We start from the raw sequence: 26,225 nt of genomic DNA, 5'->3' as shown, positions 1-26,225 counted from the left end.
GTTTTACGGAAAGTTGTATTCAGGAAATTTAATTATAGAGGCTGACTTAAAAGCTAACAGTGTATTTTGTAAAGACTTACCGCACCTAAGTGTTGAAAGTATGAATACTTGTGACGGAAAAATTACCAAAGAAGAATGTTATAAAGCGCTACAAAGTATGAAACTTAACAAATCTCCTGGAAACGACGGGTTTACTGTAGAATTTTATCTTACATTTTGGCCGCTTTTAGGAGGGTTACTGGTAGATGTCTTAAACGAAGCATTTGAAAAGGGTTGTTTATCAACCTCTCAAAAACAAGGTGTTATAACATTAATTGAAAAAGATGGCAAAAATCCTTTATATGCTAAAAACTATAGACCAATTACATTGTTAAACACTGACTATAAGATAATCGCAAAGATAATGGCAAAACGAATAAAGGACGTTTTGAATGACATTATTTCTCCTGATCAAGTTGGCTATATAAATGACAGACACATTGGTGAAGCTATACGTTTGATAGATGATGTAATTTTTCATTGTAACAATTACTGTGAGGAAGAGATTTTCCTTATAGCAGTCGATTTCCAAAAGGCTTTTGACTCTGTCTCATCACATAACTTTCTTTTTAAAGTATTAGAAATATTTGGGTTTGGACAGTATTTTTGTTCTTGGGTTAAAACCATGTATAACGGAATTAGTAGTTGTATTATGAATGGAGGTCTCTCCACTGGTTATTTTGATATTAAGAAAGGGTTAAGGCAGGGTGACCCACTTTCACCGTATCTGTTTTTGGTAGTTATAGAAACCATGGCTCATGCGCTTAGGAATGATAGTGTTATTAAAGGAGTGGAATTTGGTGATTCTGAAGTTCGACAAATTTTATATGCCGATGACATGACTTTGTTTGTTAGGGATGAAACATCAATTAAAAGAATACAGGACATATTCCAAGCTTTCCATGACTTAAGTGGTTTAAAGGTTAACATAGAAAAAACTAATATAATGAGGATAGGAAAAAACAGGAATGACCTGGGAACACTACCATTTGGTAATATTGTAACGGAAATGAAAATTTTAGGCGTATATTTTTCCTTGGATGTAAAGAGGATGGAAAACCTGAATTATAAGGAGATTTTGAGTAAAATAAAAAGGATTCTGGGATGGTGGAAACAGAGAGACGTGACAATAATGGGGAAAGTACATTTGCTTAAAACATATGCCTTGTCAAAACTGAATTATGTTTCGTCATCATTAGTTGTTCCAAAGTGGGTAGTAACAGAGATCAAGAAAATGTGTTTTGAATTTATATGGAACGGAAAAGACAGAATTAAAAGAGACATTTGTTACCAGGAGTAGGAAATGGCGGCTTAAGGATGATAGATTTTGATTTATTTGTGAAAACTCAAAGAGTAATGTGGTTAAAACGGTTGCTTTATGGGGAAAGAAATATGGGCTGGAAGCGTTATTTTGACTATAGCTTTAGAAAAGTGGGAGGTAGGTTTATTTCACTCTGTAATTACGATGTTAAATTATTAAATTTAAAAGCACCAGTGTTTTATTTTGAGATGTTAAGGGCTTGGCAAGATATGGAGGAAAATCGGAATTTTAGTGCAGGAAAAGCTAATCCAATTTTTTTCAATAATAAAGATTATATTTTGAGAGGTAAAATGATTTTTGATGAAGACTTGTTTAAGAAAAATATTTATCTAGTAGGTCACATTTTCGAGGAAGAGCAGGTGAGAACAATCGATTATTTTCATAATTTAGGTTTGAGTGCTGAAAATATCATGGAAATTTGGAAGTTAACTGATGTAATTTTGAAAAGCGGAAAATATAATGGGAATTTCCACCATTTATGCTTGAATGACGTACACAAATACAATATCTCTTTGAAGATGTTTGGAAAGATAATTTTACTGAAAGATGTACCTTCTAGAAAGGTTTATGAAAATTTTGTAATAAAGTTACAACATCTCTATACTTTACAAATAAGGGATGGCCACAATAATTTTGATGTCTCAAAAAAAGAAATCTCAGGAATATTTATAAGACCTAGAATCACAATAATCTTACCAAAAGTAAGAGAATTTCAATATAAATTACTTCATGGTGCAATATACACCAACGAACATTTGTTCAAATTTGGTTTTATAAATACTAATATCTGTTCATTCTGTAAACATAACCCGGAATCTTATGAACATTTATTCTGGCTCTGTAATGATGTTAAAGCTTTATGGCAGAGGGTCATTGAAAAACTTAGTTTGATAAAGCTTCAAAATGCAGAGTGGAAAGATATACATGTGGGAATTAATGGATCCGATCTTGAAGTGAAATTTTGTAACACGGTAATCTTTTTAATGAAATATATCATTTTTAGATCAAGGTCAGAAGGTAGAGTTCCTACTCAAGAAGAGAGTATTCAGAGAGTCGTAGAATATCGAAATGAAGAAAAAGCAATAGCTATTAAAAGGAACAAGTTAGACAAGCATTTATTAAAATGGGAGAGTATGTACCGAAATGGCAGGACTGAGGGCGATATCCAGGTGTGATTTGGGAGAAAGTGACTGTGTAGGTGTGTGTGAGGATGTATGTGTGTATGTGAGGGTGGGTGTATGTGTGATTTGGGGGGAGGGAAAATGAAGTTTTCCTTTGGGATGGGTGATTCCTTGGGAATGTTTTTTGTTTGTTGTTTTTTACTCGTCTATTTTTTTTGGGATTTGCTTTGTTTTTGATGAGTACAAGCCAAGTAATTTCATATAAGTTTTAAATCATTGTTGAATATTTGATACATGAAAGGAAAAGTGTTAGGCATATTATATGTATTTTTTAAGGGGATCCTAGTGTCAGTATATCTATTTGTTTATTGGTTTGTCTTGGATTTGGGTCTCCTTTGTTTGTTCTTTCTTTGTATTCCATGTATAAATCGCCCTCCACAAATGAGCAAGGGAAGACTTTTTGTTGGGCGGGGGGGGGGGGGGAGTGGTGTTTCAACCATTTTTATAACTGATTTCATTGTTTCTCCTTTAAGTTATATTATGATTTATGCTTGAATTAAGTTAGTGAAATAAGTCAAAATATGAAATGTAAAATATTATTTTATGTGTTTTGAAATGTTAAATTGAAATGTTATATTTTTGTTCATGGAATCAGAATAAAACAGTATGAAAAAAAAAATTACCAGCACCCCGCCTATCCCTATAGGATCATTGTTTTGACAATTATAATTTATTACAAAGTAATATTCTTTCAGATCAACATTCGGTAACTTCTGTCAGTGGGTTTCAGTCCCAATGTAGCGAATGTATATTTGCGTGTTGATGAATCGTAATAATGATGAGAAAATACTGTACAAGTACAAATGTCTAGCTAGTTAACATTTGAATCTAAGTGGGAACTATCTCAATAACAATACCTTGCTTGAATAAAAAATGGGTAAAAAACCTCCATGCTTGAATGAATAGCGCACGCTGCTAAGCTACGCATCAGTGAGCAGTACACGTGAGATTGCATAAACGGTAGAATCCTGTTATCATTTTTCCAGTCGTAAATTATTAAATAATTCATCAACAAATATATCAAAAGCCTGTCTTATCATTTTATTTAGTAATCAAGAGATTAATTTTCTCACATAATTTATAAAATACACATTTTAAGTGAAAATTTGGATTTGAAGGCCTATATTATCGTAATTCTAATTGGACTGTGAACCAAAAATCGTTTCCACAGACTGTTGACGAAAATAATCGTGTCGTGTTTTTTTTTCGTCTGCTACGTTCGACGTAATGAGCGGTGATGCTATGAAGGAATGCATCTTTATTACACATACTTGCTGTACTAACTGAGTACTCGCCTGGAACCTTTGTCCTAGATCTAACGTTTGATTTCAACAAACTACAGCTGAAGTGAAATAAAACATTGGTAAGTAACCAAGCTATTTTCATCGTGATCATGTTCATATCACTAAATGTAAATCATAATTTAAATCATTTAAATCACTATATATATTTAAGCACTTATCATACTCTGAACGTCTTCGCCTCCTGAAATTGCCATCACTCAGTCATCGACGTAAAAGAGGTGACATGATTGATGTGTACAAATATCTGCATGGTTACTATGATTCAAGTTCTGAACTTTTCTATCTGAGACAAGGTGGTAAAACGCGAGGTCATTCCTTAAAGCTAGAGAAAAGATATTCGCGTCTTGATGTGCGTAAGTTTTTCTTTGCTAACCGAGTGATAGATGTGTGGAACAGTCTCCCAGAAGATGTAGTTACTGCTTGTTCAGTGATTGCTTTTAAGAATAGACTGGATAAGCATTGGGAGAAGATTGCCTATGACTTTGAGTAATTTTCGTTTCTTGTGTGTTTCCATGGGATTTTTCACTGTCTACGATACCCCTGCCACCCCTCCATGCCAACATAAGTAGCGCATCTAATTTTGTCTGAAGGAGAGCAACAATAGACATTTCTACTTTGATCGATGAACAGGCTTCGTCCTACAACATCGTTGGAGTAAACTAAACTAAATTTAGCTGTAATATCACTCTCCGAGTCTCTGTCAGCGGTTCGTTTGCACTGAGAGCAGTTACGCTATAACAAAATTTGTCTTTGGTATGTACATGTATACACTTTCAGGTGGAAATATTAAGCTCTATACGAACAGTTAAATATCATACAATGTATTAACGTTATTGATGTGGATATCAATATTAGGCTAAAATCCAAATCACACTGAAATTCTGATTATACTAAGCTAGAAATCTTTTTAACTTAACAGAATTACTTAACACATTTCTTCAATATTCTTTATTTCCTCTGCAGTCACTTAAATTGTCTTTTCTTTCCCCCCTTTTTTGTGACATCTTGGTTATATATTCTCATGTATGTAAATATAATAAATTCACGGAATAGTAATGTTGTACTTCTCTAAATCATTTGTTGATGAAAAGCATTTTGATAATACAGTTACCAGAGTGAATGCAACTACTATATGTAGAAGTTGTTCATTGAATGGGTGGTGGTAGGCACTCATTCAATGAACAAGGTTATAATATAACCATCCTGCCTGTGGGGAATCTATACAGGTTGGACTTAGGTATGCCAATGCTGTATAGAGCACACACTTAAAAAAATCATTAAAATATATCTTTTGTGACCAAAATTACTAATTTCCATAGTACAGCTGCAATTTATTTTTCATTAGTAACCTGGGATTCCTGGGAATAATTTTTGTATTCACCAGAGCGCTCAAAGACTTGAATTTTGGGCATGTTTTTGTGTATGCCCTCATGGTGGCAAGTAATTTGGCAAGAGAATATGGGCAAGTCCAAGAAAAGGTCACCCTAGAAGGCAAAATTTCATCTTTAATTTAAGAAGTTATCTTTGGTGGGGTAAGAAAGCCCATATGTTGAAATTTAAAATTTCATTAAGAAAAATTTGATAATATGCATATTTATGCTAATTTGGGGCACCTAATTTGCATAATTGGTAAAATGGGCGTTACGTATGGGACAATTATAAAAACTCATAGAAAATAAAAACAAAACTTGTGAGATTTAGTCATAGGTGGGACATGGACCCCCTAACATCTTATTACTTTTTGGGGAAAAGAAGTGATGTCATCTAATTAATTATGCAAATTAGGTCTTGTCCAAGGGCGGAATGTCCCATACGTAACATTTTGAGGATGTTTTTTTAAGTTATTTCTCATAATACAATACTTGTATTGTTGCATCTCTGGGAAGTTCTAATTTATAAAGTATGAAAATGTTATACCCCAAAAAGTTTCAAAAATAGAGTTTACTTTTTAATTAAAAGTTAATTAAATAATTGTTACGTATGGGACAACATGTTACGTATGGGACATTTACACACAATGTCAATGGGGAGATTTGTGTACAAAGTGAATGGAGAAAAACAAATTTCAAGAGTGCTCTAAAAAGTGATTATTTACCTTTTCTTTAGTTTTTAAAGACTGATTTGTTATGAATACTGATTAATGAAAACAATTGAAGCGAAAAAATTGTGAAAATGGAAAAATATGAATAAAATAAAAAAACAATAGAAATACATAAGAAATTCATGAAACCATGAAAAACACACAAAAAAATGTGGAAATGGCTAATTTCCTTGTCAGTCATATCAAATATGTCTCAATAGAACATTTTAAAAGACAGAAACTCTTTTGTTATTTCCATATTTTAAATTATTTCAATTTTCTTAATTATGGGGGAAATTGTGTACATTCTCTATGGGGACAAAATGTCCCATACGTAACTGTCCCATACGTAACATGTCATTAATTTGTTTAATTAGAGTCTGTAATTAGAGGGATTTGGCTTATGACATGAAACTTGCCTTAGATATACTAGAGTATTGTGACTTCTATCACACTGAGTTACAAGTTGTCAAATAAAATACTTTCAGAGAATTCTCAACTTGTAAAAATTGTTTTAAAAATTGTCTTTTTTCTGCGTCCCATACGTAACGGCCCATCTTTTCTCTATAAAAGGTCAAGGTCGAGGTCATATGCCACCATTTTTTCCATGATTATTCTTCTCCTAGATGTCTACCATCATGAGGGTATTCAATCTAATCAAAGTCAATTAACACTATTTTTCAGGTCATTGAAGCCTCTGAAATGTCCCATACGTAACGCGCGCAAATTCTTGGACTTGCCCATGTTTATTTTTTAATCCCTATTTTTAATTAAACACTATTCAAACAATCAAATTTACTTAAGAGCTAAATGATATGATGAATAGCTGTAATGGAAACTGACAGTGTAAAATAATCAAGCATTAGTCCCAAAGAAAAAGAGAAAATAAGCCCAACATTGTTAACCTTATTTTGCCACACATGGAGATGTAACAGAGAACAAGGTTATAATGTAACCTTGTTTATTGAATGAGTGTATTCATATCATATCATATCAGTGTATTCATATAATTGTAATTTTATTTATTTTTTGTTTATCCTCCTCCACCTCTTATTGTACATTTACCTTTTATTCATTACCTCTTATTATTGTCTTCATTTTTTATACTTAGTATTTTTACACTTCAGTCGATATATTCAAATTTGACTAAATATTTTAGACTCGATATTTTACTTCAGTCAAAATATTCTTTTATATAACTCAATATTTCTCAGTATTTTTTATTATTTTTTTATTCCTTTCTTGTTCATTCATAATTATTCAATTGATATGCTTCCCAGCACCATATACCTCCAATAAAATGATGACTTCTGATGTAGGCCTATATTTTACTGTCATATCCATGAAAGTCACACTGTAACCGATGAACCATATAATTTTGTTTCCTGCAGATTCTATCTACAAGGAAGACGTTTAACTACTATTAAATATGAAGTCAAATATGATCATTTCCCTGTTTATCATGGCATCCATGTCTCTTGTTCACGGACGCGTTGTGAGCAGTAACCATGGAAACACAGCAACCAAGAAAAATGGGCCACCCTCTTTCTGCAACGGTCTCGACTGTCCAAAGTACTCTGTTGTTGATGACACACACCAGGTACGTAATGTCCTTTTTGGTTTGGGTTTGTTTAGTAGATTTGTCTCTTGTAGTTTGGGAATATAACATTATTTCTAATTGCCAGTCCAGAATGTAGAGGTTATGTGGTATAGATATTTGATATGATTTGATGACATACTGTATCTAGCATTAACTAGTATTGATATAAAGTTTATGTCACTAGTGAAATAATAATATCGAGAAACGATACATAGGCTTCTGCTGCACATTTCAAGTCTCATTGATGAAAGAATACAAACAACGACGTCAATACCTTGTACATATGAGGATACCTTTTGTTAATTATATTTACAGTTGAGTATTGTTTCTCATTATATTTAGCTTCTATTACTTTGCACCCTCCCCCCTCCTGCTCTCCCTCTTTCTCTCTCCCTCTCTGTCTCTCCCTTTCTTACCCCCTTTCTTCCCATTCTATCCCTTTCACTCGCGTCACTATCCCTCTTCCTTCGCTCTCTCCCTCCCTCTCCTTCTCTCCTTACCCATCTCTCTCAGTCTCATTCTCTACCCTCATACAGTTAAAAATCATTTTCAACTTATTGGTCTAATTCAATGCAAGATATCAAATTATATTTGTTTTGCTCAAAATGGTTCATATTGAAATAGACATATTAGCACAAAATAACAAGGACATAATATTTAGGTTGAATACTAGTAATCCATAGAACATACAGTTTACTTTGATTGTGATTGTGTTTAGAAATTTTTGTGAATTCTTCAATTTCTCATTCTCTTTCTCTCCTTATCTCCCACTCTATCCCCCTCTCTCGCTAGACCTGGGAGGAGCGCCAATATTCAGCATCTAGCTGGGCAAGCACGACCCTGTCTGGGGTCGCGTTCGATCAAGCTCAAGAGCAAATGTTCATGAAGCTTTTTGAATACATCCAGGGAGAAAATGAGCTTGGTAAGTGTGACATACATAGGATTTATAAATATATTTTTGTTGCATCCATGGTTATTTTCCCATCAAATATTACAAAATACTGGAGCATCTTTAAACAATACATATCAGGGGCCGCGGAAGTTGGGGGGTGGGGGGGGGGGGGGGGCTTCAGCCCCCCACTTTTTTCCAAAACCGTGTACAAAAACGTAAAAATGACCATATAATCGTGATTTTTTACATGGTCAGCCCCCCCACTTTGAAAACCGTTCCGCGGCCCCTGTATATGGTTTGCGGTTCTTTAATACTTGATTCCTGCTACTTTAAATTGTGAATTTTAGGCTTAATAAAAATTTTAGATTTCTCATTTTCTAGATCTTGGAATACGAGATGGGATTGATGTCAACTTTTAACAAATATATGACTTTTTTCAAGTTCGACTCAAGGCATTTTGTTAGGGGAGGGGGAGCGAAATAACCTTAGGTGATCCATTTTTTACTTAAATTGAACAGCGGTAATTGAGTCCAGATCTCTCTTTAACACTCATCTTTGTCCCCTCTTCCTTTCTTGTTTTCACTACTTAAAAAATAATTGGGGGTGTGTGGGGGGGAGTTGCCCAACCTTTCCTATATATGTAACTATAAATAATTTTTTGACAGTTTATGTCTATGTTTTTAACACATCCCTTATCTTTCTCTTTTTGAAGGAGTCAAAATTGAAATGGCAGTGCCGGTTACTCTAAGAGCAACGATTGATGCCAGGACTGGGCACTTCAACGATGACTATACATTATCATTCTATCTACCCTACAAGTATCAGAATGCCACTGCCCCTAAACCAAAAAATCCAGATATTTTCCTGAGGACAGAGCCCCAAAGCAAGATCTTTGTCAGGTATTACATAGATATCTGATTTTTTGTATTATTTCCAAACAGAACTAATAGAACCCTTGATTGGCTGTTATATAGCACACATAGTGTGGCCATTTTTAGTCAATCTGTATAACTAGTATGTTGCCATGTACAGTACTGTTCTTTCAATACTTTCAATACTTTCAACATTGGGTTTTTCCCCCTTTAATTGAAAGGATATATGTCATGAAAAAATATACATTTGAAAAAAAAGTTCTTTTTCTGTTTCTTCCTTATTCTTTCATTAATTACATTTTTATAGTTTCAAATTTATAATTTTGTTAGTATTTATTTTTTTTTATACTTATTTATGAACATCAGTTCTTTTTTTTTTTTGGGGGGGGTGTTCCCACTGATTTTTCTAATTTGTTCTCTGTGTTCGAACTGATATCATCACTTAAACAATAAAAGTAAGAATTTCACTTTGTCCATATTTCATTGTAGATCTTTCCCTGGTTACATGTCAGAGACGAAAGACCTGTTCAATGCCGGAGCCCTGGCCGCCGACCTCAAGGATGAGTGGGGCTACGATCACGGTTACATCTACACAGCGGGATATGACTCACCCTGGAAGGTCTTTTCGAGGCACAATGAAGTCTGGTTTATGGCCAAGAATTAGAGTCTAGTTGGCGAGACTATGGCTGATAAGTTGCGTAAAAACAGAGGAAGACTTAAATATATATTGACAATGGAAGGTCTTTGCAGGGCATGAGATCTGATTTAGAACCACGAATTAAGAGTTATGCCTGACCATTGAAGAAAAGTCTTATAAAAAAAGGGAAGACGTATACAAAAAAATATATCAACTTCCCGTTATTTCTTATAAGAAGCTCGTCTTGTTGATAGTGAAATTATAAAGTGCCTTTCCAATGGGGTTTAAAGCGCACATGGTTTTCCCTTGAGGAATTAAATTGCATTACCGCTGTTTTTTATACAATTCATGCTATCCTGGGTAATTGACAACTACTCCTTCATAATGGTATCAAAATTTCCATGAAAGTTAACGAAAAAAAGGCTATATCTTCAATCTCCAAGTCATGTAGGGGTATTGCGTATTCCAATATTCAACTCAAGTAATGCATTTACCTGCATTTATTCATTTCATTTAGAAATGCTTTTGTTTGCCATGATAAAAGTTATGAATGAAATAATGAATCATTGTGTTCATAGTATCTAGTGACAGATTGTATATTTCTTTTAGTTTTATATGAAAGAGGTTTATTTAGAAATTATATTGATTTCTGTCGTCTATTTTGTTTGTTCCTGATGTATAATCATCAAGTGATCCGAACCTTCCGTTCTTTATGGGATCTTTACAATAATATAATACAATAATACTTTGCTGAAGTGGTGTTAGAATGTTTGTTGATATATCTTTCATTCATGATATTACACATGAATGTTTCCTCTCATTTTTATGAACATGTAAATGTTTGCAAGATGAACATTAGAAAGGGAGTAGTATGTGAAAACAGAAAAGGTGAAATAGGATCTCTGTGCACTAGCACTCAGTCACCATGAACTGGTTCATATCAACTTTGTTACTTGGAGGTTTTGAAAATATTGAAAAGCAAAAAGAAAACAAAAAAAAAAACCGAATGTTGGTCACAATTCATTGGGTGTTAGACTGGAGGGACATGCCCTCACCCTTGAAATCTTGGGTTTTGTAGAGTAGCCTATGAGAGTGCTGCTCGACACCCCCTGACGTGGAGAAGCATCTCTAGAAACCACAGTGCATGAGGAGATTGATTTTTACAAATATTTCTCTCCTGATCAACGAGAGTAATGTCTAGAATGAAAGCATATGTCTTTGGTGTTTCGAAAACAATCATTAATCATACAAGTGATGTAAATCTGCTTAGTTAGGTGTTGATAAGTGTACATTATTTGATAACGTAATCTATTTTGAAGGCTGAAATAAATATGAAGTACCAAAATCAAATCCAAGAATGTGCTTTTAGTAGTTTTCTGCAGCATATTGGGCTGAATGCAATGAAAGTTGATATTCAAGCATTTTGTAAGGCTTCTGTTTGAATGGTATGCATGAATATAAGCAGTTGCATGCAAAAATAAATTTTGTCTGCCACGATTTGATGGCTTACATAAATTGTGGTTGCAATGCATGAAGTTGTTGAACAAGGAAGTATGATAAGTAAAATATTTGCTCCATTTTAAAGCAAATCCAAGTTTCTTGACACCTTTACACACAAGTTGTTAATGGTCAAACAAAATTCACACCAATATTGTGCACAAATATTTGTATGCCAAGCTATAGCTTGCGCTCATGCTAAAAAAGTAAAAACTTGCTAGCAAATGGCAATCCAATTTGATAAGGTGGAAAGATCAATTAGGAGTGACAAACCACTTCTGTGATTAAGTATCTTGATTCTTCTCCATTTAATTAACATGAAAGCGAGTTCAGTGAAGCATTGTGTGGATTGGGTCAAAGGGTAAAGTGCAAATGAATGTTGATTTGAATTTGCAAGAAACAGTGGAGAACAAGAAGTGCTGTGTGGATAAGGAAGTACATTGTCATGAGAATATCCTTGAGTGCATTGATCATTAGTTACTCTGACACTATAATAATTCAACGATATCTTCACTTTGTGCGGTTCATAGATAGACATATATTTACATCCTTGTAAAAATGAACAAGTTATTTTCATTACAATTCATTTATGACATATAAAACCATGGAATTTACAAGGATCTCCATTTCTTGCACACAGGAAGTCATTAAGAGTACATTTTACATTTACTTTCAAATATTACACAGGAATTAACTGAATGAATATGGCTACTTGCTATACAATCTCGGGCCTTTTCCTAAAACTTGTTAGAATAAAAAAAATTGGAATTGACATTCAAAGCTACTGAAATCGATCAGTTTGAATAATTGATAGTAAACTTGACATAGAAATTGTGCATTTACATTATAACAAGTCTTTACAATACTGAAACCTAGTGGTATGACATTTGCTCATACAGGCAAGGTAATTATAATTTACTGTATTCAATTAATATTTCATTACTCATATATTATTAAAATAATTTCATGCACACAAACAGTATTATTAATAATTTAGATCACATTGAAATGAAATGTTATTTGATGCTGCATACTTTCCGTAAATGCGCCAAACAATAGTATTTTCATGTAGCATTGACTAAGTTAACCCTAATTCTATTAAAAGAATTGTAGTTGTTGACATTCGCAAATATTTCATACACTAAAATCTGCACATGAAAAACAGTGGTCGCTGGAAAGTTCAAGTATGAGGGACAATAAATAACATTATAAAAGCTATACATGTGAAAAGAGAATAAAGACCAGGTTTATGGAGTGCCATACATCAGTTGGCAGCAGGTCACTCACCAAGCATAAATCATTTAAGTCTGCAGCTGACCCAAAATGATTTCAAACAAAAGAAAAGGGGATCTATGGGTGTAAAATGAATTCCATTAATTGTTACATTATATGTCCCTTTTTCATGAAATAATAAAAACAAGATAAAATTTTGCATTAGAAGTGTTTACTAACATTCTCATATAATCTAAAGTAAAAACCAGGGGCTGACTAAATTGTTACCACCCAAAAGAGTAACTAAGTCTCAATGGCCTGCCATAAAGAGTTTTCAGATATTTGTTAATTACAAAATAAGTTATTTGTCTTTTTATCTAACATTTCAACATTCCAATAACAATCACTGAAGGATGAACCCCTCCCACAAAGACATGATGTAAATTTTGTTGTATTTTTTGTACTGGTATCAAAATACCTACATAAGTAAATAGTTCACAATATATACAAATAATTTAATCATACACAAATATATCATTATATACTCACAATATCAGAGTTGTAATAAGCTCATATCACGCAATGAAGTGCATAAGTTTGAATAGCAGTATAAACATAGATTGATATTCATAGACAAGACAATAGATAGGCAGCACACGTACATTTGATAATTACCGAACATTATATTCATTTAAATCAACAATACAGCCATAATAATAAACATAAAATAAAAAACACTGACACACAAGAAAGATACTGAGCCTCTAATGATAAAACTAAAAACCAAATATATTGTTGAATATTGTTGAGCCATTAATAATTAAGTTACAAGCCAAAATAACCAAAGCCTCATACAATATGTACCATAATCTTGAACAGTCATGGTAAATATTGATGAACAGTAACAAATCATTTGAATACTTCCTAATGAATACTCAAATTAGTCAATTTTGACCATTTTAGTGATATCATGCATTTGGTCCAATAATTTTTTCTGCAGAGCCTTCAAAATTGTACCAGGATTCCTCTATAAATATAACCTCAGCATGAATAAAATTTCAGAACCAAATCATTTCACCACTGATTGAAACAATATCCTGAATGAAAATCCTGTTAAAAACACACAAATACCCATGTTTTAATATACATTTCAGCCTCATTCATGAGCTAACATGAAAATACACAATTTTTGCTAAATTTCATGTCATAATTTGGATTTCCTTCCCATGCACATAAAGTTTAAATTAAAAATTAAAAATCATTGTCACATTAAAATATGCATATAGAAAATACTTGTAGCTCTTGATATTGCTCTATTGTCAAGGTGAACTTGTCCATATAAAAAATGAAAAAAAAAAGCATTAAGGCAATTGCACATATGGTAAGTGGAAGAAATCTTCTATAATTTACAAAAAAAATGTAAAAATACAAAATATCTGGAGACAATAAAGCTGAGCCAGAATTGTGCCTTAATACTTTTGTTACCCCTAAATGTCACAGCAACCAGGAGTGATTTTGTAATAAATTCATCACACAACAAACATTCTTATGACAGTTTAACAGTCTCATGGTAAAGAGTTTAGGAGCTGTCACCATCATAATTTCTTTCAAATGAAATCAATTCATCTTCAGAGAAAACAAAAAAGAAAATAGGTATTTGATATAATGTTTGTACCCTTGCACTTTACAAGTAGAAATCTTAACAAATATCTGAATGGAAGGGACATTGATATAAAATCAACATAAAAATGTATAGGAAATAAATTTTGCTAAATCAAAATAAAAACCTCTTTGTGTACCGTAAAAAGCAGAAATGATTTTGACACGAACATGGAACAAAAGTGAAATAAATTTGCTGCTTCAAAGTAGAAATTAAATTAATGAAATTTTATATAAGGTTAAGTAAAAAAATGTTAAGTCCTTGAGTAATACAAGTGGAATGCCTCTGGCCGTCTCACCTGCATCACGCGCTTCAATATAGCAGCAGTGCTGACTTTGAATACTACTCTAACTCGCACAAGATGTTCAATGATACATGGTTACTCTTATGTCCACTTTTTATGAACTAGACCAATAAACTTACAGAGATATGATGGTTATTCAACAAAAAACCCAACATGGCCAAAGTTCATTGACCTTACATGACCTTTGACCTTGATCATGTGACCTGAAGCTCGAACAGGATGTTCAGTGATACTTGATTACTCTTATGTACAAGTTTCATGAATCAGATCCATAAACTTTCAAAGTTATGATGGTAATTCAACAGATACACCCAATTCGGCCAAAGTTCATTGACCTTTGACCTTGGTCATGTGACCTGAAACGCGCACAGGATGTTCAGTGATACTTGATTACTCTAATGTCCAAGTTTAATGAACTAGACCAATAAACTTTCAAAGTTATGATGGTAATTCAACAGATACCCCCGATTCGGCCAAAGTTCATTGACCCTAAATGACCTTTGACCTTAATCATGAGACCTGAAACTTGCACAAAATTTTCAGTGATGCTTGATTACTATTATGTCCAAGTTTCATGAATCAGATCCATAAACTTTCAAAGTTATGATGGGAATTCAACAGATATCCCCAATTCGGCCAAAGTTCATTGACCCTAAATGACCTTTGACCTTGGTCATGTGACGTGAAACTCATGCAGGATGTTCAGTGATACTTGATTAACCTTATGTCCAAGTTTCATGAACTAGGTCCATATATTTTCTAAGTTATGATGACATTTCAAAAACTTAACCTCAGGTTAAGATTTCGATGCTGATTCCTCCAACATGGTCTAAGTTCATTGACCCTAAACGACCTTTGACCTTGGTCATGTGACATGAAACTCTAATAGGATGTTCAGTAATACTTGATTAACCTTATGGCCAAGTTTTATTAACTAGGTCCATATACTTTCTAAGTTATGACATCATTTCAAAAACTTAACCTCAGGTTAAGATTTGATGTTGACGCCGCCGCCGTCGGAAAAGCGGCGCCTATTGTCTCACCTGCGAAGCAGGTGAGACAAAAAATAGAATAGGATTTTAATAAATTTGAGTAGAAGGTGTCTTGCATGGTTTTGAAAAAAAACTTGTCAAGGTGACTTTGAAAGAACTTATGAAAGACGTTATCTTTAAATGGTTGGCGGAACCTGAGAATATTAAAAAGCTTTACTAAAATATCTGTAAAAATACCTTCAATATGAATGCATTCAGATGAAATACTATGAGAAAGTACATGGAAATAAATCCTGCCTTCTACATCATAGTGAATGATAACAAAAGCACTTTCATTCATCTTTGCTATTATTAACTTGACATTGATTATTGTAATGGCTTTAGAATATTTCCATTAACACATATCAAAACGCGAAAGACAAAGTCAGACAAAAAATGTACAAAAATAAGCACCTGGTATAAATAGGAGTGACATATACTTTACTGTGATTAATGGTAATAAGTAATACTTTGAGAGCTTCAACCCAGATAGACCTTAGTTTGAACATCAAGATAAATTATTGAAATAAAATTGTAATTGTTTTTTGAAAAAGTTTGTTTGTTGAAAACTGCAATATATTGTCAATATATTGTATTTGTAATGATTTTCATTTTGATTTTGAACATTTTGCTGAATAGGCGTATAAATGGGAAATGTGAATAATAAATTAATTTCATTCTTTTTAACTAAATCAATTCTATGAAGGGTAATCTATTCCTTTGAACCACATCTTAATCAGGTCAGTAATTCTTAATAATTAACTTATTATATACTAATACTTTCTTAACTTTCGGTATATAAGAGAAAGTCTATTAAGTCCCCATCTGTCCATAAAGATAAGTAAAATATGATAAAACAATTTCAATCACTCTCTTCAAGCTCCACTGGTCATGGTATTTCTTAACCAGCCCGCAAAACATCATTTTATATAAAACTGACATTATCTCTAGATCCAATGTAGCCAATGTCAAGCTTTTGTTTTACCAACAGAACATGCTAAATAAGTTACAAACTGCTCTTCAATGCAGCTGGATATACACTATTGTGATTTCTACTGGCTTGTTGACCTGGGGTGTTCTATTGAAGTTGTCAGCATTGACTACTAGTAATTTGTCAGCTCTTATAATTTCTGTGAAAATCTTGGTATTATTTGGCCAAGATGCACCGGTAAACTGTCAGAGAATGATAACTTAGTACTGAAGTGTTTCATAGGTTATCTTAAATCAATTACTATGATGATGAACCCATACATGACTTTATATCTGTGTTCAGCTGAAAATAAGCCAATGGCTTGCCTACGTCTCTTTTTTTTCTGGCTTGGCCCACATCTTCCCTAATCCACCCATCAGAATGCCTTATATAAGCCTCTCATCCACCTCCAATGCAAATGCAGCCAATGGCATGCCTCCATCTAATTATTTCTTGCCTTGGCCTAACTAGCTTGGCCCATATCTTCCTAAATCCACCAATCACAAACCTTCACACATAAGCCTCTTATCAATCTCCAGTTTAAGAGCAGCCAATGGCATGCCTCCATCTAACTCTTCCTTGGCTTGGCACACACCTTCCTCAATCCACCAATCAGAAACCCTCATATAAGCCTCTCATCAGTCTCCAGTTCAAAAGCAGCCAATGGCATGCCTCCATCTAACTCTTCCTTGGCTGGGCCCACACCTTCCTCAACCCACCAATCAGAAACCCTCATATAAGCCTCTCATCCGTCTCCAGTTCAAAAGCAGCCAATGGCATGCCTCCATCTAACTCTTCCTTGGCTGGGTTGTATTTGCCTTTCATCTTCCTGGATTGTCTCAGGTACCACCATCCACAAATGATGAGAATGACCAGAAGGACCAGCACGATGACGAGCGGGACAATGATTACGATCTGGTTGGATGCCACAGCTGCCAATGCTGTCTCACACCGTGTACCTATGGAAGATAAAAGGCCAAAGGGCAAAGGTTAAATCTCATCTTTAGGTTGTTGCAGAAAACAATGATTTCATGATGAGAAAGTTTTTTTTTTAAATAAAGGTCAACTGTCACAATGTGATAAAAGATCTCCATCTAGTACATTATGTTTTTTTTGTTTGCTGTTTAGAGATTAAAACCATGGTAAAACTTAGTACACCTTTATGAATATGGTTCTAATGATATTAAAAACAGGGCCTATTATGAACTCAAAGACAGAATATACTAATGAAAAGGCATCTACTAATTAATTACATCATTTCATGAAAATGCTAACATTTGAGATATTATGTAATTGAACATCGCAGTCTAATTCATGTCATATTTCGAGAGGGAATTACTGATTCACCATTGAAGAAGGATACTGACAGAACGTATCATATAACTGAATAAACTAAGAGAGTTAATCTTATATATCTCAAGGTGGTCACACTTGAATTAATGAAAATAACATAATATAAAAATTATAGTCATGTCTAGAACAGAACAAACCATGAACATTAAAAAGTGTTGGACGGCATACCTGTAAATTGCCCTGAGCATCTGCACTCATATGACCCTTCGATATTCCTGCAGGTAGCTCCGTTCTCGCATTCAGCTTGTCCAATATCACATTCATTGACATCTACTATGCATTGAGATCCTTCATAGCCTGTATTAACACAGTCACAGCTGTAGCCGTTCACTCGATCTTCACACTTCCCGCCATTCTGGCATGGCTGACTGGTGCATTCATCCGAATCGATTCCACAGAGTGGCCCTTCGTATCCAGAAGCACACTTGCATTCAAAGAATGGTCTATTGTCTATGCAGGTTGCACCATTGAGACAGGGTTGTGACTCGCATTCATTTATGTTTCTAGTGCAGAAGTCACCACTGAATCCTGTCCCAGAGCAGTTGCATGAGAACGTTCCATTTTCATTGATGCATTGACCTTCGTTAAGACAGACTCCCGGCGACAGGCACTCATTGACATCCTCTTCGCAAAGACGACCCTCGTAGCCTGTGTCTGTACAGTCGCATATGAAGGCATCCGCAGTTACGCTGCAGTCCTGTGCCTGTGAGCACAGGTTGCGCAGGCAGTTTTCGTTCTGTCCACATTCCGTCAATCCCATGGGTGCTGTGGTGCAGTCACATGGTCCTACAAAACTGCAACTTCCGCCATTCAGGCAAGGGTTGTTGGCGCACGTATTTATGATCATGTCACAAAGGGTTCCCCCATAACCCAGCGGACAATTGCACTCAAAGCCATCATTCAGAAAGTCTGTGCATGTCGCATTATTCTGGCATAAACCTAACCCACACGTCCTTTGATCAAGCTGGCAATTTGTCCCGCCAAAATGCATTGGACATTGGCACTGGTACTGATTGACCAAATCAATGCAAGTTCCATCATTGATGCAAGGTGAGCTGCTGCACTCATCTATGTCCTGTCCACAGTGGGTTCCAGTGTAACCAGGTACACACTGGCAGAAGTAACCTACAAAGAAATGTTGTCCTGGTGTCAAACTCTCCATGCAGGTCCCTCCATTCTTGCAAGGGTTGGACTCACACTCTGCAATGTCAAACTGACAAAGGTCACCCGTGTACCCTGCAAGGCACACACAGGTGAAATTCACCTCCGGCATCTGCAGATCGTGGAAACAAGAGCCTCCATTGGCACAAGGATTGACGTCACACTGGTTGATAGGCTCTTCGCAGTTGCGTCCTCTGTAGTATCTGTTGCACTGGCAGGTGTAGCTATTGCCATCTCTAAGACATGTCCCTCCATTCTGGCATGGGTCTGCAAAACAACCATCAGTCAACTGGCAGAAATTCCCGTAATATCCGCCTTGGCAGTTACACAGGTAGTACGATTCATTCCTGATGCATTCAGCATCGTTAACACATTCATGACGGAAACAAGGGTTGAAGATCTGGCAGTCCGTTCCTTCATAGAAATCTGGACATGTACAGTTATACTCTGTGTTTTCATAATTTTGAGCGCAAACCCCACCGTTCAAGCAGGGATTCTGTGTACAGATCCTTTCATCTGTCAGACAGGTCTTTCCCGTGAAACCAGGTTGACAGGTGCACATGAAGTCTAATGGAAAGACAAGGGTACAGCTCACTGTAGTATCAGCATTACAGGGGTTGTTTTCACAAACATTGATCTCAGTATTACATCGAGAGTCAGTCAGGCCAGCTGGACAGATACAAGTATAGTTCATGTGACCATCAACACAAGTTGAACCTCTCTGACATTGGTTACCTGCAGAAAATAATGTAAAAAGAATTCAATAAGTAATGTATTCTTTATTCAAGTATAATCTGCAAAATCAATTTCATTACAATTAATTCGCAAAACAAATTAGATACCAAAATCTAAGGAGGTGGGTTAAAAACTCAATTTTTGAAAGTTGTAGATTAGTCAAATCATTATAAAATTGTTTTTTTCTCACACTAAAATGATTTTAATCAAATGGATTCGCCGGTGTTCCCTGCTGGATATTTCTGCCCGAAACTAGGTTTCTAATTCTATCAGCAAGAAAACAGAGCAACGTACAGGATAGTGTTTGTAATTAAAGGAGAATGAAACCTTTGGAACAAGATAGCTTGTGTGAAAACAGAAAAATCAAAGAAACAGATCAACAAAAGTTTGAGAAAAATTGGACTAAAAATTAGGTTATGAGCACTTGAATATTGCGATCACTAATGCTATGGAGATCCTCACATAGGCAATGCGACAAAGATGTGTGATGTCGCTTGTGAACATTCTCCCCATTACTTTAGTATATATTTCACTTAAAATGCCTCTTTTATCACATCTATCAGCAGATCATATATTCTTTCTACAGGAGGGCATGTAATACAGATTTTTAAATACATTATGGATAAAGAGTTTGTATCACCATAAGAAAATTAAAAAAGAGACATTTTTGGGGTAATTTATACTCCATCAAAGGGAAAGTTGTTCACATGTGACATCACACATCATTGTCGCATTGCCAATGGGAGGATCTCCATAGCATTAGTGATTGCAATATTCAAATGCTCATTACTTTTTCATTGTTTATCCAATTTTTCTCAAACTTTTGTTGATCTGTTTCTTTGATTTTTCTTTTTGGACACAAGCCTACTTATTCCAAAGATTTCATTCTCCTTTAAAACCCAGAAATTATCATTGGTCACTAAATGATCGTGCGCATGCAGCTATCAAATTGCGCTGCGTTTATAGTTTGCACATGTCAGCCACGCCTGTTTATGACCTGATGCGATACACACTAGCTGTTTATGATTGTGCGCATGCAGCTATCCTGACGTCACAATGACATTGGACTGCATTTGTAATCTTATATTGATTTCTACAATGGTGACTAGAACATTAGCTATAAGTTTAAATATCACATTTAACATTTTCTTGGAGAGTAGGTCGAGATCTAATCTAGATATAGATCTAGTCCATCTAAATAATAATTATAACATCAGATGACCATTTTTCGTGGAATACAGGAAAATATTGGTACTTGCTGTGGAAAAATATTAGACTCATCCAATATTTTTCCACAGCTCGTCCAATATTTTTTTGTATCCCCCTCAGGGCCATCCAATATTACCTAATTATCAAAATATCAAATAATAACTTCAATTCATTTTTGTGTGCCATTCATATGTAAAGAAGAAATAACAAATAATGTTCTTGCTCTATAATACCCCACCCATCAAATTACCAATGCAGTCGTCTATGCTTGTGCCACAGTCGGCTCCTTCCCATCCATCTCTGCAATCACACCGATAGTCATTCCACAGGTCAATGCAGTACGCCGTTGATGGACAAGGATCTGGATTACAAACGTACAGTGAGTTGCAGCCATTCTGAACACTGAGACGGTTGACCGTCAAGCCTGGTTGGGGGTTAGTCTGGTCCGAGAGGTAGTGAAGTCTTTGACCATTGACCGAGGGGTTGCGGATACAGCCCTGGAAGAACATGTCTGGTGGGGAACCTATACAGAGTGGGAGGTTAAAGGTGGAAGGTCACCATTCAGACACAATTCATTGTGATAATTCTAATGCATATAAATGCCCAAAACAAACAAAGGATTGTTGTTTGAAGGTTTGCATGGTGGCACGTACAATCGCTGATGTGGTTTACGGTACACCATGTGGAGTGTTACTGGAACAGTGGATAGAAGAGGAGAAATGGATAGGACGAGAAAGTGGAGATTTGAGAGTAGAGTATTCTTTCTTGAAAGTAGTCCTGAAAAGGACTGTCAACCTGTCCGAAACGTCAAGTCTCTCTACTACTCATCATCTCTACTTGCCGACTCAAGCCAGCATCTCCTCATCAGCTCTACTACTCAAGCTGTTCTCAGTCATCAATTCCTTCTGGTTTACAGTCCTTTTCAGGGCTACTTTCAAGAAAGAATACTCTACTCTCAAATCTCCACTTTCTCGCCTATCAATTTCTTCTCTTCTTCTATCCACTGTTCCTATAACACTCCACATGGTGTACCATAAACCACATCAGCGAAACAAAGGATTCTTCACTACACAAATCAATGCCTCCCCCATTGCCAGCCCAAGAATATATTACATACGAAAACATTAAAAAACTGACCTGTGACCTTTGACCTTGTGAACCCCAAATTCTCACAAATCATCATCTACACAACCACCTAAGGTAGGTAGAAGTATAAATACTGATTAGCAGTTGTTTCTCTAATCTTCCCTTTATGGTTTCTAAACGTCATATAATCTCAAACATAACTTAAAATCATAACTTGAAGCCATATAAAAATCAGATTTTATGTATGGATTTTAGTCTATTGATGTATCATACCCCTGATCATAGACACACACACACTCTCTCACCCCCTAATCTTAATCTTCACCCACTGACTGGAACTGGTATGTCCCCGTACAAAACCTATGGTACTTTAAAGTACACGGTAGTCAACAGGTTAAAAGCTCATTAAACATCTGTGTACCTGGTGTGTTTGTCCCTCCTAAGAGCATGGCGATGATGGGATTCCTGGTCTCACTATGAATCGGGAAGTTCCCTACAAGGGTGTAATTCTTCGCCCCATGGTGTACCGTTATGTAGGACTGGTGTCTATCGAATGACACAGTCTGCCACTCTGCATTGGTGACGTTGTCGGATATAATCAGCGTCTTCAGGTCTAGGATTTCCAAAGAAAATTAAAACAATCCAATGTAATCAATGATTTTATTTTAGCCGTGAAGTAAAAAAGTTATATGAATGATTGTAATGCATCAATTAACGATTTATTTATTTGTGTATCTTAGATTGTGGCTTTTCTCACTTTAGGTTTTGATGTTAACATTGAATTCAAAATCCTGTACAAGTAAATTGTTGATAATAAAAGAAGCTTTATAAACAAATGGGAATTCTACTTTCATCGTGCACTGAAATAATGCATGATTCATTTCATAAAATGTCTGTCCTGTGAAATAGCACCATTTTCTAATCATTTTTAGTTAATTTAATTTTTTTAATTTTGACTGAATGATAGGGGTATTATAGAGTTACTTAGCGGAGGTCTCTCTGTTTACACTCTATTTCCTTTTCCTTCTTTCTTTCGTTTTCTCCCTTCTTTTTTCTATTTCATCCCTTCTTATTATCTACATTTTTCATTACTTAACAAAAATCACATGGGGCATTTACCCCCCTCCGGTGGCAGTACAACAGGCTATTGAAGGCCAATGCAAGGAAACCTATAAATATACATCAATCTTTTTACCTGCTTCAAAGTATGTTTGCAGCTGGAGGACACCATCGACGAGGAGGATAACCATGTCATCTACCTGACCATCGCTGAGATGAAAGAACTGCATCAGTAAGATGATGCCGGACTGGTCCCTGGTGCGGAACTCTATGGAGAAACTATCCCCAAAGGATAGGATTCCAGAGTCTAAGACCATCCTAGTGTAGCTTGATAGTCCATTGTAGGTAGAAGCTGAGGCTATGGAAGGAGACAATATTGACAAAGAGCTAATGTCATCGTGGTAACGTAAAAGATGATTCAGACAGTTACACCTAGTTATTCCGAAGGTTTGATATTCCTAGGATTCATTAATTTGTATGTTTGTTGTTCTAAACATGAAATGAGGTTTCATGCTCAAAAGATCTGTGAATTCGAAAATATAATACAGTTTCATTACTTATAGGTTTGATCAAATTATAAAAAAAAACATTTACAACTTTCTTTAGGGGGGGGGGGGGGCACCACAACCACAATTAATTAGAAGATTGATGAGAGACGAAACACTCCCCCCACCCATGAACACACCATACCTTCAGCGCAGTTTGGTTCTAAGAAGTCTGGCGTACAGTCGCAGGTGTACCCCTCCCAGCTGGGTTGGCATGTCCCTGAATTCTGGCAGGGGGAGGGGAAGCAATGCCCCTCCCTCGGGCACCCTGGGGAAGCTTGAGGGGGGTCACTTCGTGATCCATACGGTGTGGCCTCCTGAAGCTCCACCCCTCGGCCATTGACATACAGGTCTCGGATACATCCTGTGAAACTATACAATGCAAAAATAATATCAAATGGTTAAACCATTGATAACTGAATCTTGTCATCCTCATAGCACTTGTACATGGACCAACCATTCCAATGGTTTAATAAACTACCAATCATGCTTCATCTCACCAGCTTGTTCACCCATGCAAGGGCTGCTCTTTTCAAGATCTTTCAGGGTCTGCTTGTCCTAAGCCAGCCCTGACCAGTTTTAATGAATGATGTCATGTTTTACTTGGCTCAGTCCAGACCTATTCTCTATCTCATTTTGCTGCCTATTTTTGTCTCACCCGCGAAGCAAAGTGAGACTATAGGCGCCGCTTTTCCGACGGCGACGGCGGCGGCGGCGTCAACATCAAATCTTAACCTGAGGTTAAGTTTTTGAAATGACATCATAACTTAGAAAGTATATGGACCTAGTTAATAAAACTTGGCCATAAGGTTAATCAAGTATTACTGAACATCTAATTAGAGTTTCATGTCACATGACTAAGGTCAAAGGTCATTTAGGGTCAATGAACTTAGACCATGTTGGAGGAATCAACATCGAAATCTTAACCTGAGGTTAAGTTTTTGAAATGTCATCATAACTTAGAAAATATATGGACCTAGTTCATGAAACTTGGACATAAGGTTAATCAAGTATCACTGAACATCCTGCATGAGTTTCACGTCACATGACCAAGGTCAAAGGTCATTTAGGGTCAATGAACTTTGGCCGAATTGGGGATATCTGTTGAATTCCCATCATAACTTTGAAAGTTTATGGATCTGATTCATGAAACTTGGACATAATAGTAATCAAGCATCACTGAACATTTTGTGCAAGTTTCAGGTCACATGATCAAGGTCAAAGGTCATTTAGGGTCAATGAACTTTGGCCGAATTGGGGATATCTGTTGAATTCCCATCATAACTTTGAAAGTTTATGGATCTGATTCATGAAACTTGGACATAATAGTAATCAAGCATCACTGAACATTTTGTGCAAGTTTCAGGTCTCATGATTAAGGTCAAAGGTCATTTAGGGTCAATGAACTTTGGCCGAATCGGGGGTGTCTGTTGAATTACCATCATAACTTTGAAAGTTTATTGGTCTAGTTCATTAAACTTGGACATTAGAGTAATCAAGTATCACTGAACATCCTGTGCGTGTTTCAGGTCACATGTCCAAGGTCAAAGGTCAATGAACTTTAGCCGAATTGGGTGTATCTGTTGAATTACCATCATAACTTTGAAAGTTTATGGATCTGATTCATGAAACTTGTACATAAGAGTAATCAAGTATCACTGAACATCCTGTTCCAGTTTCAGGTCACATGATCAAGGTCAAAGGTCATGTAAGGTCAATGAACTTTGGCCATGTTGGGTTTTTTTGTTGAATAACCATCATATCTCTGTAAGTTTATTGGTCTAGTTCATAAAAAGAGGACATAAGAGTAACCATGTATCACTGAACATCTTGTGCGAGTTAGAGTAGTATGCAAAGTCAGCACTGCTGCTATATTGAACCGCGTGATGCAGGTGAGACGGCCAGAGGCATTCCACTTGTTATAACTATTTATCATCATTCTACTCTTGTCCACCTCTATCGTCACCAACGAAGAATATTTAGAGCTTAATAATGGAAATAATAACAATAACATTTACATATATGTACACACTTCTTTCTATATTCAAAGATCTTTGTGAAAATGCATAAAATATAATTTTAATTGACTCTGGGGGTTTTTCATAAAGGTTTTTAAGTATGACTAAGAGCAGCACTTAAATTTCCATCATGTATGGTATATTACGAATCACCGCATTGGTCAGATCATGTGCACCATCGCATAGCAATCAATCAGATAACACATTAAACACCGTGTGCGAGTTAACTCTTTGTGACCCCCTGATGTTTTAAAATCATGATACTATCCCGTACATGGAAGTGTTTCATCAAAACATTTTGACATTTACCTTGAAGTTGTTGGCAGATTGGTGGACAGTGGCACAAAGACACCTCCAGGATGTAGCTTACCAAAGAGGACTGGCATTGCAAGGTCAATAGAGGGCGGTGCTAATATTGTACCTTGATGGATTACTCCTGATTCAACATCAGTCACTGAA

At 35.6% G+C, this 26,225-nt stretch overlaps 2 protein-coding genes across 2 annotated transcripts in view; one reads left to right on the top strand and one right to left on the bottom strand.

Moving 5' to 3' along the window:
• Positions 1–3,769: 3,769 nt before the first annotated feature.
• Positions 3,770–11,276, top strand: LOC121428541 (heme-binding protein 2-like). The gene is made up of 5 exons (XM_041625233.1): positions 3,770–3,904; positions 7,317–7,525; positions 8,318–8,447; positions 9,130–9,316; positions 9,779–11,276. Exons 2-5 carry the CDS (start codon positions 7,355–7,357, stop codon positions 9,951–9,953), a joined length of 663 nt encoding a protein of 220 aa, XP_041481167.1. The 5' UTR covers positions 3,770–3,904; positions 7,317–7,354; the 3' UTR covers positions 9,954–11,276.
• A 5,353-nt stretch (positions 11,277–16,629) lies between these two features.
• The window catches only part of LOC121428540 (protein eyes shut homolog), a 64,796-nt gene continuing 55,200 nt past the window's right edge, over positions 16,630–26,225 (bottom strand). The window contains exons 27-33 of the mRNA XM_041625232.1: positions 26,076–26,220; positions 23,894–24,120; positions 23,340–23,561; positions 22,566–22,757; positions 21,309–21,581; positions 18,122–19,849; positions 16,630–17,559 (exon numbers count right to left, since the gene is read on the bottom strand). Coding sequence (XP_041481166.1) covers positions 17,333–17,559; positions 18,122–19,849; positions 21,309–21,581; positions 22,566–22,757; positions 23,340–23,561; positions 23,894–24,120; positions 26,076–26,220 — 3,014 coding nt within the window. The 3' untranslated portion in view covers positions 16,630–17,332. The remainder of the gene's footprint in view (positions 17,560–18,121; positions 19,850–21,308; positions 21,582–22,565; positions 22,758–23,339; positions 23,562–23,893; positions 24,121–26,075; positions 26,221–26,225) is intronic.

The sequence above is a fragment of the Lytechinus variegatus genome, chromosome 15, assembly GCF_018143015.1.
Source record: "Lytechinus variegatus isolate NC3 chromosome 15, Lvar_3.0, whole genome shotgun sequence".
In the NCBI taxonomy this organism is placed as follows: Eukaryota; Metazoa; Echinodermata; class Echinoidea; order Temnopleuroida; family Toxopneustidae; genus Lytechinus; species Lytechinus variegatus.
This window is presented reverse-complemented; position numbering and strand designations above follow the sequence as displayed.

Bases quoted from the DNA above. Each gene is read 5' to 3' on its own strand.
- LOC121428541 (XM_041625233.1), top strand. From the start codon at position 7,355: ATGAAGTCAAATATGATCATTTCCCTGTTTATCATGGCATCCATGTCT. The intron at 7,526-8,317 runs GTACGTAATGTC...CTCTCTCGCTAG, and splicing joins TTGTTGATGACACACACCAG to ACCTGGGAGGAGCGCCAATA. The intron at 8,448-9,129 runs GTAAGTGTGACA...CTCTTTTTGAAG, and splicing joins CCAGGGAGAAAATGAGCTTG to GAGTCAAAATTGAAATGGCA.